This window comes from Anopheles coustani, chromosome 2 (genome assembly GCF_943734705.1).
Source record: "Anopheles coustani chromosome 2, idAnoCousDA_361_x.2, whole genome shotgun sequence".
NCBI classification, from domain to species: domain Eukaryota; kingdom Metazoa; phylum Arthropoda; class Insecta; order Diptera; family Culicidae; genus Anopheles; species Anopheles coustani.
In genome coordinates, this window is record NC_071289.1 from 56883810 (window position 1) to 56904104 (window position 20295).

The window sequence follows — 20295 nt, forward strand, 5'->3', positions numbered from 1 at the left end:
AGAACGTACCAGTGTTGGAATCAAAGTGAAAAAGTCAAGTTTGTATTTACACAAAACAAAGCATGTTTTCCAGAAACATAAATTAGAAATTATAAATTATTCAAATTTAACACTGCAATTACATAACCGAGTCTAATTTTTTCAAAGTTTTTTAGTGAACAAACACAAAAAGGACAAACACATTCTAATATCGAATATATCTTGTTCGTAGCAAATTTTGATTTGGTTTAATCATGCAGGTAAAATCTCATAACGGACGTGAATCGCGTTTTTAATTTCAGTGGATATTAATGTCTCGAATAAAGTTGACAAAAACTACTAAAATATATGACAAATGTTGCTCAGTTTGATTTCTATTCCAATGGACAATAACAAATAAAATACAAGACAAATATAAAAAAATACGCAGACAAACATCTCAAGTAATGTTAAGCCGTGTATATCTCCAATAACGTTAAGCCAAAAGGGCAAACGAAAAAAATCACACTTTTACAATTTACGTTGAATGTTCGATTTTGGAAAAATGTTAAGTCTGCTAGCGAGAAAAGTTCATTAATAATATTGAAGGGTCATTATTTTCTTGACATGGGTTTAAAGACAAAACATAGTAATACCCGCTTAAGAAAAGTTTGAGCTCTGGTTAGAAGTTAATACTTAAAAAATTAAATAATTAAAAAGGAAAACGCGTCGATTTGGGGAACGCGGCATTTCTCCCGCTTCCAACGTCCCCGAACCGAACCCTTTCATCGGGTTAGTAATTAAGATGAAATTGATTGAATCGAGAAACGATGGGACGCGTTCGCGGAAAGGCGACCCATCAAACGTAATAGCGCAAACGAGCCCCCAACCCGGGCCTGTTTGCCGAAGTTTCTACCAAGTGTTTTGTACCCGAGTGGGTTTTACATTTACGCCTGTAATTTTGTTCAAAGATTTTGGGGGGTTCTTCGGTCCAGGGGATATTATTTGAAGAATTTGTGTTGGTATTCTTTTCTCCAGCAAAGAGAAAAGGTCGAATGATTTATGAGTTTCATCGGCATTGCACCGTTCGGATGTATTGAATTTTCAAAATTCTTTTGTAATTCAAAACCAGGCCACTTGAATGTTTCGGAGAGGCTTTAAACATGCTCAGCTGAACAATCGATTGGTTTCGATCGAGGTTTTTCAATCTGTGTATTTATTATATCAGTTGTAGAGATGGTTAAAACTATTCCGGAATTGTTAAAATAACGTATCAATCGAATTGAATGTGTTTTTTAGTTACTGGAGTTGTAACTTTTTTTAACTAACTTCACTTTGTGTAATGCCAATTTAGATTCGCTCAAAGGACGTTCAAAACTCTTTCTTCAAACTAGCTAAGCTTGAAATCCGATTGGTAGGAGAACAAGCACGCTGAATCCGTCCTACAACAGATTCGATACTGGAACATGTACTCTTCAAACTCATAGCTCCAATCTCCACTGATGCACATTAGAAAAGGCGTCTATGAGCCATAGGGAACTGCAATCTGAATTGCTATATTCAACTGTTAGCATCCTTGGGGGTGGTTGAAGCTTAACGCGTGCAAACAGAATCGCCAACTTTTCGGACAACGGCGATTTCAACAAACGGTTCCTAGCGGAAAAAGAGATCTCTGAAAGTCGTACCGCCTACACTTGCCCTGAACGGACAATTGGAAAACGTTAAGTGGGAAACGAACGGTAGCACTGGGCGTTACCCCAGCATTTGCACCGAACGCAAGTATTTTGCGAACATCTAAAGCTCAACGTTACTTTGGTGCGGTTTTTGCGTTGCCTAATCCGGCTTTTTCAGCTTTAGCGCTTCGTTTAACACCTCAACGTGAGCGTTCGGGGGAACGCGGTCCCTCCCTGTTTCGTGCGGTAAGAGTTTTCCGGAAGCATGGAAGGAAGCGCTCGGCGGAGGTACGCCGGGTCGGAACGAAAAAGACACTCGAATGGATGTCCGGGCAACGGTCTTCAACACCAAGCACTCTTCATTCGTCCTATCACGCGGTGTCTCGGGGATTGGTATGTGAGCGGAAATAGGAAAAGAACGAAACGGAACTGGACAAACTTTTCCATCCCCCTTGGCAACTTTTCATCCCCATCGCCCGGAGTAACGGACGGCTTAGCCGCACGGTGGCGGAACACGGAGGCATTGTTGGGGCGATGAGGGCGTGAGGAGATAATTCGAGGAGAAGAATTGTGGGATTTGGGTCAGGGAAAATAACGGCTGAATGCCGGGAAAAGAGCTTATTTATTTGCTCGGACGACACTCTCATACTAATTACATCATGCGAGAAAATACCACAAAGGACGACATACGGGCGACACCATCGTCGGCTGCCGGCGCTGGTCAACAGCGTCGTTGAGGTGTTACTGGGTGGAGGTTGCGTGAGTGTGAGACTTATTCCGTTAGGCTGGTGTGAAAAGTTGTCGGGCTTCTCCGACGCACCCTTCTACCGGATGAAGAACGAGTGGTTGAACATTCCAGCATCAAGCGGATCCTGTCTCGGTTATCGCTGGAAAGTGTCATCCTTGCAGAACCTGCCTCATGGGTTTTCGCTGGAAACTCCTAGCGATGCCTTTCGTTTAGTAGCATTTTAGCAATCGGAATGCACTTGATAGCTTTCGTACCTCTGTGTAAAGCACCCGAGCCCAAAACACTCACATACACAAACACACACACACACACACACACACACACACACACAGTCACAGAAAGCGCACGGTTGGTCTTGCTTGGAGCTGCTTTATCTCGATACGTTGTCATGCATAAAACAGGGAAATGATGTACGGGGACCCCGGGAGGCCAGGCCGTCGGGGATATATGTATGTTGCAGACCGAAAGTTTCTATTCTGGCGTGGCCAGAACAGCATCGCCAGCGGTAGTAGGAGCATGCTATAGTATTTTCTCTTGGTCAGCAGGGCACGGGAATAGCAGAAATGCCTCACAATGCGAAAGAACCGACTCGAGCAGTGAAGGCTGGGTGGGGAAAGGAGATGCACAGGATTCATGTTTAGGATCTCGAAAACGGTTCCTAATACCCATGGCCGGTGGACTCGATGGTGGTGGCGGACGTACGTGCCCTCACGGTACGTTCCTATACATTGTTGCGGTAGCAATATTCTGAAGCATATTGTTCCGTATGCATGTTGCCCGAGGAAACATTAGGTATTTACGTTCCATCTTAATGCTTTCGAGATACCCACACTTCTGGGGAGGGGTCGGTTTAGAGGGCAGGTGAATGGTGAGGGCACCGCCCGTAAATCAAAACAGCTGTATTATTATCGTCCGGATTTTTGAGCTGCAGATTACGTGGTACGGTATTACTTTCAAGCGCCGTGAATATCGTGTTGGCAACATTATTGAGCTACATGTGCCCTCTAGTCATTCTTTCGAGCAGGATCTTTACAATTATGTTGTATATAATTGTCACTTTTGTTCCAATAACTATAACATTAGTTCTGATTGTTGTCTTATAACATGCTTGGTTTATGCGTTATACCCTTAGCGGCGTTTGTACAAATCCCAACCAAGTAGCGTGATACAATATGTTCCCTAAAAAATGCGAAAATGTTCCATACTCATTTTTGGGTAGCTCTAAACGTTATTTTTACCGTGAATATTTTTACCGTAATAATTTTGTAGTATACTCTGAGTTAATGTTAATCAAAAGAGTAGTTGAGAAAAATGTACGTTAAGGAGATTGTTATTAATTTTAAAAACATGTTGCTCGCCCAAAAGTGCGTAAAACAAATTTCACCGATTGCGAGATGCCACCTGACTACCGTTTACTGTATCCAACGATCGCTCCTTGATGGACCACATCCGCGGAAGCCAGGAAGTGGCTATCCACGGACCACTCGCTCGCCGAAGGTCATCAGATCAATGAGAGGTTAAGTGAGGCAAAATCGTAGTAGATCGATCCGGAAATTTGCTAATCAGTTAATCAAACATGACTTGAAATGTTCGTCCAGAGTCAGAGTAAAGCGTCACCTTGTAACAGACCGAATCGAACAACTACGGCTGGAGTTTTCGTAACATTTGGTTTCAACGTTAAAATAAAAGAATACCGTCTTCGTATTCTCTGATGAAAAAGTGTTCATCGTCGATCCCGTATCTAACACACGTACAGACAAGTTTATATCGCCGAATAAGATTGAGGATGTTCCAGAGAACCTGAAAATCAAGTTTACAACCAAAGATTCGGCCGGAGTCATATCGTTTAGGGCAGTTGCGGCCAATAGCTTAAAAATGGCTCCAGCATTAATCAAAGCTGGACTAAAATTTAATACCGAGCTTAGTATGAATATTTTGAAGTACTATTCTACCATGAGTGAAAGCCATTTCACAAAAACACGTAATTTTCCAATACGACGGAGCACCGTGACGTATCTCAAAAAGGACTCAAGCGTGGCTGAAGAAATATATGGAATTTTAGGCAATTACATTTGACCTCTCACCAGTCCGGACTTGAATCCTTTGGTGGTGGCATGTTCAGGTTAAGGCCTGTGAATATTCTATTCCCAATGTTGGACAACTGATAGTTTCAATTGCCAAGGCATGGATCTCGAAAACTGACTCAAACATTGAGATGGTATGCTCTCGATTCTGTCCCCCCTGGAGGGGCTAATCGAGAAAAATGGTAGACCTATTGAGTAATGTAATCGTCAAAGGCTTAAAAAACGGTTCCCTAACAATTTTTTTTTTATCATGTTGTATGATAAAACAGGTATTTTCCGATTTTCGCATTTTTTTTTGTTATGGGACATACTGTATTTTATGTAAATATGACTTTCAAAGCACGAACATTTAAAGACCTGGTTATTTTTAGGATCAAAATGATGTTCCTCGTTGCATGAAAGATGATTTAAAAATTTACATTTTATGCTTCTAATAAACACCCTCCGAATTCCGTCAAATCGCCAACCACAATTTTAAAAGTTATTCATGTTTCGATAGAAATCAAACACAACCAACGCAATATGGAATAAATGTTCGGGAAATTAGTAATAACAGCGCAGTGCGTGTTGTTTCTGTTATAAAAATAATTAATTGACAACGACTTCCGCTAAAATATGATGGATGAGGATTACGAAGCAAATCTTCTCCTCCCGACGAAACGTCCCGCATCACGCCAGATTCCCGTACGACGTGGCGCAAACCACCAACACGCCATTGGTGGCGAATTGAGCGGAAAGCGCTTAACGGATTGCTGATGTGAGGTTTGGGCAACGTGGTACCACTGCCAACGCCTCCATGGGTCACCGTCAGTAACCGTCGACGCCCTACGAGCTGGGAGCGGAATCCGTTTTTCTATGCTGCCGATTTGTTGACTTTCTCGTTAAAATGGGGATGGCGAACGAAATGTGATTCGTAATCCCGATAGCCGAATCCTTTAACCGACCGGCCTTTGCCTCAAATCCGCTCGTCCCCCCCCTCGTGTAAACCATATCTGTTTCCCCGCCAGTACGTGCGCCCAATTCTGTTTTTCCCATTTCCATCAACCCAGCATCCCTTGGGGAGGGGGAGGGGCCGTTAGTGGTGTGACTCTTGTGAATGGTTGGAGTTTGCAAAAGAGCTGAGCGAAGAAAAATGTTTTCTTGCCCCGCCGTTTCACATTTTAACGATTTGTTGAAGGAAAACTTTTCGTATCTTCCGCCACAGCAGCATCTTCGGAGCGATGCTAGCGCCCTTCCCAGCACTCAGCCAGAGGAACTTTACTGACCTTTGGTGGCGAACCATGAGACGATGGTCGTGAAAAAGGGAAGCTTATTGCATCTAGAAAATGGGGGATAAAAATACCAAAATGAAATCAACAACCGCCCGCGCCGGCGTCCCAAACTTTTCTCGATCCTTCGAGTATTTTTCACCAGCTCCGATGACTTGATTTGTCTTCCAGTCCGCCAGCGTCCCATATGACGCGTGTAGAACACGAGGGTGCTACTAACGAGAAAATAGAACTTCAGCCCGGTTTGCGAGCGTTTGCGGTTGCCTGCGGGTTGCCCTCGGCGTAACGCTGCCACAGAGTGTGTAAGCTGCACGTTATGAGACACAACTCATGCGTTCCGAAATCGGAACCCAAGGGACCTTTTGTCATGTTTGGGTGCGGATCTGGCGCTGCATTTCGTGTTGATAATGGTGAAGTTGAGAAGTCTTCTTCCACGACAGCGTCTCTTACTGTGAGCACGGTTCGTTAGGCGAACGTTTTCACTCACTATATCGGGGTTTGATTGAACGGTGCCAGGCCAACTCAAAGAGCCCCGTTGTCATATCCTGGTTTGTACCACACACGCCATACTGACACCGGGCGCTTCCTGTGGTAGCGTGAGAAACTTGAGCGCGTTGTGCTTCTGTAAATACTGTCAAATACAAACACGCTCGCACAGCGCCGACTTGGGGCGTCCTCAACCCAACGCCCAAGTTGGACATTAGGTGGACCTTTCTTCTGCTTTCCGGAACGCCTGTCAGTGTTGAAAGTTTTCCGTTGCACTGTTTGTCATAACTAGAGCCACTGGAATAGTTGGACCACTGGTGTCCGGAAAAGTAAACAAGAGACTTTCACAAGAACGCTGAAAGTGCCAACGGAGAGCGCTTCCCGGAGCACACGATGGCGATGTATTTTTGACGAAATCCGAGAACTTTTCTCGGTATTCTTTGCACTGTGTAAAGTCAAACAAATGTCCACGAAGGAGGTATATTGTGTACGGCCACCAAACCCACAAACATTCAAACCACATTTTTTCACTTAAACTGTTTCTTTAACAATGTTCGATATGAAGCTAGGCGCTCATTTGGTAGGGGATTACAGCTCGGCTATGCAATAATAATCGCATATTATTTGTATGACATGAAGTGCAGGTTATGAGATTTTGACCAGCAGTTCATAAACCTTGAAACATTAAACATGTCATGCACGTATGGTAATTTATTTAAAAAAATTCTTCCAATTGTTTGGGCAATTTTAAACTAATATGCAAACAAATGGAAATTTTACCGCATACGCTGCCGGAACTTATTAAATGTAAGATATTTAAGAAATAGAAAGAGTTTCGCAAAGTAGGTGCATTATTTTGAGTGGATGATTTTTCAAACAACGAGATCTCTGAAGAACTGTTGAACGAGTTCTTGAATGAATGTTACATAAATATTCGTTCCAGCAAAATCCATTCCGGTTTGTTTCATGGCATTGTATTTGAAAAAATGGTTCGACCTGCCACCTTAACAAAACCATATGCCATATTATTTTGCCTGAGAGTTTTGTTCCAGGAATAAGGGATTGGTCTCGTTTTAGGTTTATGCCCGAGCACAGTCAGATCCAGATTATCCTTCGCAGAATCGAAGCGTGCATATAAGTGGATAGATTAAATGTTCTAGGGTTGTTTTTCGTTCAAATCCACATAAATTGTTCCAATACGTTTGGTTGTTTGTTATTCCTCAGCATTTTCGAACAGATTTTTACAAATATGAAATGTTATAAGAAAACCAAATTAGGTTTATTTTAACACAATTTTATTTGCGAAACTGAATAAATATTTCCAAAGTACAATGAAAATGTTAATTGTAGTGGACATTTAAAAGCAACATTTTAATGGAATGTTGGATTAAATTGAACTTTATTAAATTATGCTACTTGTTAATTCCAGCTTATTTTATCTTCTTCATCCTATCCCATTGAAACCCTTTTAATAATTACCTCACAAGTGGTGCACAAAGAATGTTCCTTTCCTAATAAATAGCCTTCGGTAGTGTGAGTACATCTGCTCTCAGGCAGAAAAGGGTTCATTTTCTTTCCTGTTTCTCAAGATACATATGAGTACCAACTGGAAGAACTGATTCCGCCTTCAATTGGCTGTGTTGTCTATCATCTGCAAACAAGAAAATCCAGATGCTCTTTTTTCTTTCAAGTCTAGTTTTGCATTCCCGGTTTTCCAACTTGCTCTGCTTCTCGCAACGTGTTTTCCGGGATAGCGACATAGCATGACAACGCCAAGGTTCGAAGTGGAGTATGTGCTTGTTGCTACACGACATTGGCCTGGATTGGATAGTTGATTTGGTTGGTTTGATTACATTGAGTTAGCTCAAATATCCTTTCTCTATGCGATGTATGTTTTGCCCGACGGGTATTGATGCATGTGTGTGTGTGTGTGTGAAAGTTGTGCACTTTACATCAGCAAACAAGTAGAGTTAGAGAATAACAACATTTTGATCGTATTCTCGCCTTGTTGGCGGATGTCTTTTCTCGCTGTTTGGTGGGCTTTATATTTGTACTGCAATGTTATATACTTAGTTGCATTTAGTTTCCGTTAGCCTTAGCAAAATAACTCAACTACAACCTAGTGAAGCATGAGCCAATTTTCCTAACTTTAGGATGGATTATATCGAAGGGCTAGCGCAATCAAACAATGTTAAATACTGGGAAATTTTAAGCCTTTGAATATCAAAACTAAACTCAACCCTTTGGTCGATGCTTCGTAGGGAATCATTTAATTAAATGCTTTCCGAGAAGGAGAAATATAATTATAATTGGAAGATAAGCAACATGTAGGTATATCACCTGCTTGCAATCGTTTTACATCGTTGCGATGTGTGTATTGAAGTGACACTTAGTTGAATTGCAGATTGTTAAGAAAACTGGCTTGTGTTAAAATTTAACCATAATTTCAACTCTTACTTCATCCTTTTGAACTGATGTATAATTTGATACCATGGGTACGATGTCCAAAAGGATGGGATAAGGACTGGTTGGCTGCATCTTTGACCTCTTTGAAAAGCGTTATCACTCTCAAAACACTCTACCTCGTGGTACTGAAACCCCTATGAATAGACCGGTACCCGACAGGGTCGCCATTTGCCCATAGCGAAGCCCAAAGTAGCCAGTAGCAACACGAAAAGACCATGCTGAATGTTAGCTTAACCATTTTGGGTACGTGGAATGAACTCGTTCTCCTGGAATGTGGTAGAAATTTTGTGTAATCCTTCACATCTTGCCAGCGAAGATCAAAAGTACCGGGTGCGGGTGAGGTGGTTGAGGAGTGCATCCAAGCCGGAAGTCACATTCATCGACACATCTGGACATCCTCCCTCCAACCTCCCGTAGACGTTGGGTTCACCATTTGTTCCCGACCTTCTGAGACTGTTGCGTGTCTCGGAACTGGTCGGACATCGCCGGAACCCCCCGGAACAGCATCGCTGTGGCATCCCACAACCATGTTCTACGACGGGGCCCGTGATTTATCTCCACCGGAGCCATGCGGTCTTCCTGGTAAGCGCACGACATGAAAAAAAAAAAACAAGAGGCCAACGAAGACGACGACAACAAGGCGTCGGTTTTGATCCTGTCCTCCGGAATGCCAAATGGGACGATAATGGGGAAAGTTTTACACGCCCACCTTGACGGGAGAAAATATTATCCTTCGCTTACGAGGGCTCGGTGGAATCTTGCGGCAGCAGAAAGGTAAGGTGCGGTAGGCAATCCTCAGCTTCGTCCTGTTGGTTCGCATTCCAGAGCCGTTGCCGGTGGTGCCAGCCATGTAAGTTTTTCGCCAGACATTTAGCCGGTCCCGGCCAAAGTTGAGCAGTTTCCGAAAAACGGGAGCACAGGAGCAACTTTTGCCAAAGTATGCTCAAGCGATGCAAGGCGATCCGTCGTGTATCGAGCGCACATCAAAAGATACAGCTCTTTTTTTTCTCGTCCTCTAAATTATTTCATTTCTGATAATGCTATTCACAATTCCTCGCACACGTTTGTGTGTGTGTGTGTGTGTCTGTGGGGCTTCTCACATAATATCCCCTGCAGAAAGGTTTCACGTTCATGCCATTGCGCCACTTTCATCACGTACTCTTTGAACCGGCGGCCGCGTACACGCTGAAAGTATCTGTCAATGGCTCTTTACGCCTTCAACACATATTAAATACTTTCCGGTGCGGATGGTGCGGTAGCATATGTACGATGAATAATGAAAATATTATGCATAAACAAAATGAAACGAAGTGGATGCGGCAAGTCACGTTGTACTGTCGCCTCACCGCGCTTAACAATATTGGTGCAGTGTGTTTAATATTTTGCGGTTTTTATATGATAGCAAAAGGAATTTTCCCTTATATTTTAAAGCTTAACTAGGTCATCCTGTATTTTTAAGAATGTTTCATTTATTACGAGCATATCACCGAAGTCACGGTACTCCAACGCGAGCCGATGAAGCGGGGGTCATATTTTGCTGGCGAAAGATTTGTCAACAGAGTGGCAGCTACACGTGCAACGGTGTTTTTCCGAAAAGATAGAAAACTTTTACCACCGCCATGATACTTTGGCCCACGTCGCGGATGAATCAATTTAACGATGATTTATTAAGCCGCTAACGCCGAGAATGGAGCGCCGTTGGAGCAATCTGTTCGTACGCAGCATCTATCTTAACTGGTGCTAGTTGGCGAGGTTCCTTTCTCCCCATTTTATGACGCTTCGGTGATTTGTGAGTGCTTGTGTGTGTTTGTGTATGTGTGTGTTTTACCCCCCTTTCTGACTGATATGAGTTATGAACGAGCCGAGATTAGGCTTACAACGAATTTACATAAACTCCCTCAGAAACAACAATCCAACAAACGCCCGCGTGACACCATAGGGCGGCCGGATCATGATCGTGTTGCCCCCGGTAATGCGTGTGTGCGTGTGTGTCTGCGCGCGTGTGCTTACGCGACATAGCGACATGCAAAATGACTCGTCTTATCGCACCCGAAGCAATAAGAGCGTGGGACTCTTTCCATCGCGGCCAAAGTAAAAAAGAAAATAAATCCATCGAAAATCCTTTCCCACTCCTCCGCGCACGCACTCACACCCGTCGACCGTCGCAATTTGTAGAAATTTGACTTTATCAGCCACTGATGATCTGTCACAAAGTACGAATACGTGTTTTCATTACTCAGCGCCGAAACGGCTACGGGGGGAAAGCATTCGCGGTTTTCACCCGAAGCGCCACCGAAAATCCGCGTAAGCTCTCGTACTTCAGAACTTGGACCGTGTGTGACGGTGGGGGACGGGAAAAAGCAACAACGAGTGGGGAAAAAAAGAACCAATCTCCAAAGTCGTCAGCGTGAAGCTTCGAGAGCGGGAAAGCACCCGAACGTACCGTTTCTGCCGGCGAGAGAGGGTTGGGTGGGGAAATGGGACTGCATAAATCATGGCACTGATATTTAACATAAAACTACAATAAATATTGGAAAATGATGGCCATTTTCCTGGATCCGGCGTGCGACCGGAGATCGTGCAGGAAATGGGGGGAAGCCCGGAAGGGTGGGCTCGGGTGGTAGAGGGACAGTATGCTATCGACAGAGTGGCGCTCGTCATGTTGGGAGGAAGATGAAAATTGATGCGGTTGCACGCGTGCGTGTGTATGGAAAAGCGCTTGCGGCAGCTGGTTGAGTTATCGAAGCGGGCTGTCGCTTGCAAATGTGCCAATGTTTCTATCGACATAGCAGATACCTTTGGCCTTCGCCATGAGTATGTTATCATGTTATGTGTGTGTGTGTGTGGAAAAGTTTTCCGTGCTAGATTCGATTACGATCTGGCGGTATTAAATGGAAGAGAATACAACTTTCTTTACGCAAGAATCCCAACTTGAACTGCTAAGCTGGAATCATTTGGAATGCTGTGCAGACACGCAGCTCTTAACTTTACGGAGGTTCATAAACGAAACTGCTAAGCGTGGAAATACACAGACTAGATTTTCACCATACGGTGCTTTAAAGTACGGGCGCTCGCTTCTTGAAGTGCAACATAAAAAGTGCGTAAATGCTTACCATTTGCCACTGAAACTATGTATGTGTACGCTGTGCGAAGCCGACACATAATTAAGGCCCCTACGTAGTGCCATCTCTTATCTGTCAGCTTGAGAAGTCACGCTCTAAGGTTCACTCGGCGAACGTATGGGGCGGTTCAGCTGTGGATTTCAATTAATGCAGCCCCGGATTATGTTGGCGGATTTATCCAACACCTCCAACACCCGGGCGGAGTTGTTATAGTGCTGAAGTTTATATTGTTTCGGCTAAGTGTTAATCACAATTCTTCGTCGGAAGTGCACAAGAAGCGCACACAAAGACGGCAATGAGCCCGGATCGTTGTTGCTCCGTGCTCGTGCTACATTCACACTAGTGGCGAATGTCATCGTAAAACGCATGTTCAATGCTGGCTGTCACTTCAAAAAGTCACCTACCTACCCAGCGCGTTGTCCTCACCGGGAGGAGTGCCATTTGTCTTGGCAGAGAAGAACGCACACACTGGAGCACCATTCAGCGCAGTGCCATTCATCTAACTTCATGCGGCCAAACGTGCAACGTCACGGCCGGGCGTCGACTTGAAGATGAACCGGGCACCGCGGCGCAATCCACTAGCTAATCCCCTAAACTCCTGATGCCCCGGCTCGTGCCAACTTGAGAAAGAAGGGTGCAATTTAGTCTTTCCACGAGATGCCTCACTCTTGGCTTGGCGTGACGGTGTGATAAATCCCATCCCGAATGTCCCGGGACCGGAGCTAGACAAAGGCGACCGTTGAGCTGTGTACCTGTTTAGTTGCTCGGCCAGGATGTTCCCTCTTTTTTTTGCTGCATCCTTCCACTCTTGGGCTGCTTCGTGCTTCCTTCCGTCTACCCCCCTCCCCGAAACGGTCGGTGCTTAATGTTTGCATTTGTTCTTGGTCCGTGTTTTCATTTCATCTACGCTGTTGAAGTCCTTTTCAGCGTGAGTGATCTACCCGCGTGCGCCCGTCCTACGCCTTACCCCGCAGGATGAAAGGGTCATCACCCCCCCTCAAACTACCTCCCAGCAAAGCCCGCATCAAAGCGTGCCCGCGCGGGCCCGGGCGTAATTTCATATCTGCAGTCTAAACAAGCTAAAACATTGCGCTGACGATGATGAAGCACCGTCTGGGCGGCATTTTCCGCCGGCCTCGGTCCCATTTTGGTGAGCTCCTCTCGCCGACCGCCCGCTTCATGAGGCAGAAAGGACTGCTATATTTGGGTAGCTTCCGAACGCAAATGAGAGATGTTTTGTCCTCCCGGAGGATTTCCATTTGCGGACCGTGCCGCTGTCTTTCCTGCTCCAGCTTTTCCGCGGGTTCTAAGCCACCGTGACAGCGACCGTGCTGCAGCAATAAATATTCCCGTTTGCGAGACGACCTCGCCACCCGACGGATGACGTACATTATCTTATGGATCCAGTAGGCCCGTCTTCGGCGGAACTCGCGCAGGATGGCCGGTCCTCACGGGAGTGAAATGTCAAAAGAACACTGAAAGGCGTTTTTCGTCGCAAATTTACTTAGTCGAAGTTGGCTACGTGACCAGTTCAAGCTAAGCCGTTTCCTGCTTTCCGATAAAACTCTTCTGCGAACTTAACATTTTTGCAAACACCTACACGCTTTCAAAAATATTACAGTTTACGCTTGAGGGCGCACTACTAGACTTCATCCACGACCAGCTCGGGGCAAGGATTTTGCATCGCGAAACGAGCAGTAACTCCCGCCTTAAGGCAAGGGAAACGCTCTACCTCGTTTTTCCGGCCACGGGGCAATGTGCCCGGGGAAATGAGATTTAAAGTACGATTTTGCTTGTCCGCTCGACTTCCTGCCGCACAAAGTTGCATCGCTGACGAATGGATGCAACCGGGTCCGTCGGGGGTGCCGACAGTTTGCCGAGAATATTATTTCCGCTGCACACCGGGTGCATTTACAGCTGCAGAGCTGTGCTGAAAGCTAGGCCAGGAAGTTCGGCCGGTTGTTGCACCACTTCCTGCCAACCGGAAGTCAGCAACGGGCCCGCCCTCGTTGGAAGCGCCATGGACGCAAAACAACGTCAGCGAGGCAGAAGTTGTGGTGTTGCACTGTGTCATTATTTGATGCTGTTTTGACGGTCGGGCAAGATATGTAACACAATTTATTCAACGGTCGTACAAGTTGAACTTTATGAAACATGGAGAAAAATTTGCTTCGATTTGCTCTGCAAATGCTGGATTTGTAATATTTCGCGCCAAATCAGTTTGCCGACAACATTCTTACATGTGGTGCGACGTTGTGTAGAGTGAATTTCCTTTTTTTCCGTACCATAGTCAACAAGAAATAGTGGATATGCCAACGCCAGCATAAGTCTTTAAATTAAATCTTCAAACAATCGATCGAGTAAATATTGCGGAAAAGCTGCATTTGCAGATTTGCAGAAAAAATGGGTATGAAACTGATTGGAGAAAAATAATTGCTCGGCAGCCTTCAGCCCTTTTCTTGGCAAGGAAAGGATCGAGTTGCCTAACAGGGCTTTGGGCGATTCGCAATGGAATGATGAAACAATTATATTTCTGTCGGAAACCGATTTTCTCCGACCACCTTCACCACGCGCTTGTCCCTGTTCCTCGTGGATAAAGTTTGCGCTGTGGGCAAACTAATCCTTGTGCTACGATATTTGTGAGATCTTTCTTCGGTCGATGATATTGAATATTTATCGGAAATATATTTATCGAGCCCGGTACTAGGTACCGGTGGCCTAGTTTAATGGCGGAGTTTTGCTGTGCGGCGGTATATTTGGCCGCAAAAGTTGGACTACTGCAGCAAGTCTTAACCGCTGAACCGGGAAGCAGAGAAGCAATAGCATCAAGGCGACTGCATGCAGTTAAACTTTGGAATGCAATTTGTTGCCCTTCTTTACGCTAACCTACCCCGGAAGCCGTCTCATCACTACGGCCCCTAGTATTGGTATGCCTTTATTGAAGAATCGAACTCAACTGACGTTTAGTCTGAATTGCAGAAAAGCCTTTGGCGAACATCTGCCAATTCGAAGTAGTACAGAGCAGAATTAAAACTGCGAAAGATAGTGCATAAGTTGCGCTTTGATTTTCATTTGGTACTACTGTGTTTTGTTCTATAGTCAAGAACAAGCGGTCGCTTTAAATTGGACTGTTGAGCCTTTCTATTGAGAATACATTTTTGAGAGCTTCTACATGGACAGTTTCCGAATATATTTTACTCGATTTTTAAAATCGCAGTTCATGTGCAACGTGTGTTATTTTCACATAAACGGAATTTTTATTCAATATCGGCATAGCGAGCACCATCTTTGTGTCTCAACTCCGCAAACGTCAGATGCAAGATCGTCCTAATAGACGATGCAGTTTGTTTTACTTGCTGGGTCGGGTTTGGTGAGCTTTTCTCTGCATATTGTGTGGTTAAGACCGAACAGACCAGATGTTCGGTGCACACCCGAGGGGAAGTTGTGCTTTTGTGGTTTGCCATACTGTGCGCCTCTTACTGCACGAGCCGTACACCCGCACTCCTCATAGTATTGAACGAGTGACAGCAAATGAAAATCGACAGAAAAACGCTTCGGCTGCACGTGCAAAATAGTATAATCCTTTCAAGAGACACTGCCTTCAACTCGATGTTTGAAAGATGTGTTGGCGTTGCAGAAATAACTGAACAACCATTGCTATGCAGCATACACTGATGCAGGTCCATGTACGATTGAACGCCTAACCTTGTGCTTAGGCTTACAGTTTGGCGTTTCAGCCTGTGCTTATTCGTTTTCTGTGCCGAGGATTATGCCAAAAATATTGGTATATTTGCGTCACACGTAATGCAAAAAAAAGCTGCCCTCATGAATCATAAATCTTGAGAGATGGTTTTTTAAATATATATTTACACACACACTAATTATAAAATGAGAAAATTTGTCTTTGCTTACGACAAGCAACGTGAAGCGTTAATCAAAACTTATACTGGACCGTTTAGCTAAATTCTAACGGGTTTTCAAAATCTTTTTTAACTTCAATTTTAACGTGATTTTTGAAGAGAACTAACTATATGACATTTTGCAACTGATTTTCGTTTGAGAGCTGAATTTATTTTGTGATCATTTTGATGCGAAAAAATCTGCACATACTCGTAAGTCGTCTTCTTTCTGCTGCAAAGCAGATTGAAATTAAGTAGCTCAAGCCTTGATCCATATGTGCTCTGAAAACCAAACAGGAAAAAACCCTATGTCTATTTACGTCTTCGTGTGCGGGCAATGGGAAAAACAAAGCACTAGAATGAAACTTTTTCAATTAGGGTACATTCGCATGAGTCGAACTGCACGGAAGTGCTGTCTATTTGCATCGGACCGAACATTGTTTTTCTGACAATCGGTTCCAAACACCGAAGGACTTGCTGGAGCTAGTGCTTTAGGCGCTTCAGCAACCCACTGAGAAGCGATTCGCCTGCTTCATATCGCTCGGATCAGGCCTTCAGGAACTTCTGAGAGTCCATTGTGATCGGCTTAAGACGGCGTATATTGTTAGGTGGAACCCACTCGACAACGCCAAGCCTTCAACTAGCCACATATCCACTCCGCAGGCATACATCCCTGTGCCAAGCTGTCGTTAGAGGGCAGCCCACATCACCATAACATGAAACCCCAAAAAATATACACCAGTTGCAAGGGTGCATGAAACAAAGTATGAGCCTGAGTAGCACTTCCGGTTCGTGTTTGGTACGGAAGAGGTTTCCGATAACCGATCACGTCAGAACGGTTCTGCATAAAGCGAGCTATAGATTGTCCAAGCCCCTCCCATTTGCAGGCACTTTTTCTACTTCTTCCGAACGTTCTAGATTGAGCGGGCGTAAAAGTTTGTGTTTGTTTTTGGTATGCATGGGAATAATGTACATGCGGTGCTGGGAGCATGCTTGGAGCCAGGCCACCCTCAGTAGCAGTCCCGTGTGTGGCACGAACTCAACAAGTTATGTTATTGTTTGGATAATTTCAGTTAACTTGCCATTCGTTGGGACATGTGTTCGTAACGATGTACGATTTTTGGGGATGTCGAGTGTACCAAATTGAAAACGCAGTATATTGGAATAAATTGTTGGCGATTTTGCAAACGCCGTGAGGTGATAACCATGTGTTTCTTAGCTGTTGATCGGATCAGTGTCTCAAGTTTTGATAAAGTACTAGTTGTTCTGTTCAATCGAATGGAAAGCGCTCGATTGATTGATTACTCAGCAACATAACTTATTATGAAAAGCGTACATAGCGTGAGAAAGCGTTTATCAGATAAATAGCTTCCAAAATTGTTACTCAACCGTTGTATCATGGAAGTGTTTCCCAAATAAAAGTGACGATGAACCAATAGAAGCGTATTTTGATAAACGCAAGCGAAGCTCACGCAGAAAGGACTTATTTTGTTTGTTAGGGGTTGTCTTTTTCTTTTTTTTTGTTTTTAACGAAACATTGTTTCTACTTACCATCATGCGAGTCGTACATGTAGATGATCCGATCCCAACCGTAGTAGCGTACCGTGTCGATGATGGCCTGATAGTAGTCGGGCCGCATGCTGATGGCAAAGTCGAGGAATCCGGACGACGGCGTCAGCACCTTCTCCGGGAACCAGGGCGTCACGAACGGCATCTGGAAGGTGTTGCTGTACGAGTGCAGCGTGTCGAAGGAATCCGGCGAGACGGCTCCGAGCATCGCGAACACGCCGCGGGAGAATTGGTTGCAAACTGTCGAAGGAGGAGGAGGAGGAGGAGAGAGTAAAAAGGCAAGAGTTGGTGATGGTGTTCGTGGTGGTTTGATAAATTCAGTTACCGCCCCCGGCGCAAGTCAACGATGATCAAAAGTTAGCAGATGATGCCATAAGAAGTAAACGTTGGTAGAGTTATGGCGAAAGGAAACAGAAATGAAAGGGAAAACGAAATGCTAACGTATTCTAATCGAAATGCACGGTCTGATGCTGACGGTGTTGACTTCTTGAGGCGCAGGTGTGCCCTCGCTGTCGGCGAAGGTGATGCCTTGTGACAAATGGAATTATTTTCAACCGGCACGCGTTCGCCTGCTGGGGCGCGTGTGGCAATAAAGGCGAGACGAGGCTCTTATGAGGATGAAGATGAGTTTGTGCCAACATGGTTTGTTGGTTGGTCACTTTTCCCGGGCCCTATAGCAGGTAGTTCCACTAGCGGCACTGACGGCAGTGTGCTTCGTGTAAGGAGAACTGGCTGCTGGAAGAAGGGGCTGGGAAGAATTTAATCCCATTATGACACGCGCTTGTTAGTCTGACATGCTGGAAGAACTGAAGGTAGCTCCTCTCGTGTCACAAATGCCAAGACGATGGTTCGGGCCGTTTCACACCACATAACGCACTGATGAAACAATATTATATGGCCCGCGGGCTCCATCCAGCGTCGATTGGTTCGATTTGATCGAATTGCCCCTCCTAAATCTTTGAAAAGATCATCTTCGACCCGGGCCACTGGCACGAGGGAAGATTGGAATCTTCCCAAAGCCCCCCAACAAGCAAAGATGAAGGAATCACCTTGGGACTACATTGAGTAATCATAATAATCCTTCATGAACGTAATTGAGCTTAGAAATAGCGTTTTTGATATAGCATTTCTGAACTCGCGAAATACTTTTGTTGGAATAATAATTAGTTTTCATTCGAAACTAGCTCTTAGAAAAGAAGCATCCTTGTGAAAAAGTATGTTTGTGAGATAATTGCCAGTTCCGTAGAGACTTCTATAGCGAATTTTCTAATTAAGGTGATAAAACATATTGAAATGTTCACCTTCCCAGCCGGGTGGCTATATTTTGGGATAACAAACACTCCAAAGAGCGGAGGAAACAAACATGTAGCATAAATTATTTGCTTTAATTGCTCCGGCGCTACGATCCCGCAACCCTTTTATGTATTCGCTCGTTATTCAATTAATGCAAAACAAGCGGCCCAAATTTAATTTCGCATCGGTACTTCATCAAAAGCAACCATCTACCGGTGTCTTGGGTACGCCGGTACGGTATCTAATATTTTTATTGGCTGGGGCGTAGGCGTACGTATGTGTGTGCTGTTTTTCCCATGTTCCCGTAGACCGGAGTGGAGCCCCCCTTTTTCTCAACTGTTGGTTTCCTTTCCCTCGGCCCACCAGGCAACCGGCAAGCGACGCCACCCGAGAGACACAAACTGAAGAATTCAATTTATTTCCACCTTCGTTAGCCAAAACATTTGCTCAAAATATGTGCACACGGGAAGGAGTTTTCCTCGCACGCCCAAGAACATTCTGAGTGGAAGGAAACCAGAAAAGTAGACAAAAAATGGTGGCAAAGCGTTTCCTTTTCGTTGTATTCCGCGTCCGCATTGCCGAGCAGAAAATTGCGAATGCCACCAATGCTTCCATTATTTAGTACTGTTTTGTTTGTCAGCCGGCTTCAAACATTCGGCGCATAAAATGATACTACCATTCATCGCCAGCTTGCACCCGGGTGGGTGGCAGCGGGGCGGGGGCATCCGCAGGCAATTCCTTGCCATAGCGGGAGTTGTATTTATCCAGCGGAAGACAGCGTCGAGAAGGCTTGGAATTGGTTTGCTGTGCGGCAGCATCGGAATGGAACAAGATGCCTGTTAGGCGACTTCGTTGTGCGATGCTGAAATTCGGTTCCTTTGTGGCTCACACACGCACGCACAGCAACACATAACAAATAAGCAACCCATAGGAGGGTTATTGTATTGCAAGGCGCCCCACCTAACACGCCTGGAGCACAAGAAAACGCATATCTATATTTATTAGCGGCTGGTTAGGGCTGTCGAGAATGATGAGGCGCGGTGACTTCGCTCCTTCTGCTCTTGCGAGGGCAAGTTGTGATGCATGCTGATGGGAGGAGCTGCCGACGAAGTTTGCCCAAGAACAGCAAAAGCGCTTTCATTAGAGTGTATTTGAGACAGGCACTTCAAATAAAATTAGTTCTGTTGATTGTCTGCCGCCTGCCGCGGAAGAGCAGTTCAAAGACAAAAGGGAAAACGGGCCGCGAAAAGCGTATGAGCAAATGGCGGAGGGCGATGGAAGCAGCTGCGAGTGGATGTTGCTGTCGAACCATCGATGAGTAGACAAGCTTGCAGCGCCAAAGCGATCTCGACACGGGGCCCAAGGTTCACTGCCAGTGTGCAGTGTTGATTTTTATTCAAAGTTTTTCTTCCCCAAAGTTGGTCGCGCGACTTGTAATAGAAAAACGAAATGAGTCAGCTGCAATTTCAATTTGATCTGAAATTCCGATTCAAAGGGCAAATATTTAAATATCTCCGCGAGTATGCCGGCGTGATATTTTGCGTTTCTTTACGGCGCTGTACTTTGCGCCTGGTAGGCATAATATTCCATTTGATGTTGGAAAGCGTGCAGGCGTGCGTGTGTGATGCGCGGCGCGGAAGAGAATGAATAAAATTTTCTTCCAATGAAACATTCAAAACAAATATACAGTGTGTCATTAAATTGAGTGCACAGCCGTAAACAATTTCGC

The 20295-nt window shown here is 44.9% G+C and overlaps 1 protein-coding gene across 1 annotated transcript in view; it reads right to left on the minus strand.

The window, feature by feature from the left end:
* LOC131266339 (glutamate receptor 1-like) overlaps nt 1-20295 on the minus strand; it is a 69418-nt gene that overhangs the window by 27316 nt on the left and 21807 nt on the right. Inside the window, exon 3 of the mRNA XM_058268812.1 lies at nt 17256-17513. Coding sequence (XP_058124795.1) covers nt 17256-17513 — 258 coding nt within the window. The remainder of the gene's footprint in view (nt 1-17255; nt 17514-20295) is intronic.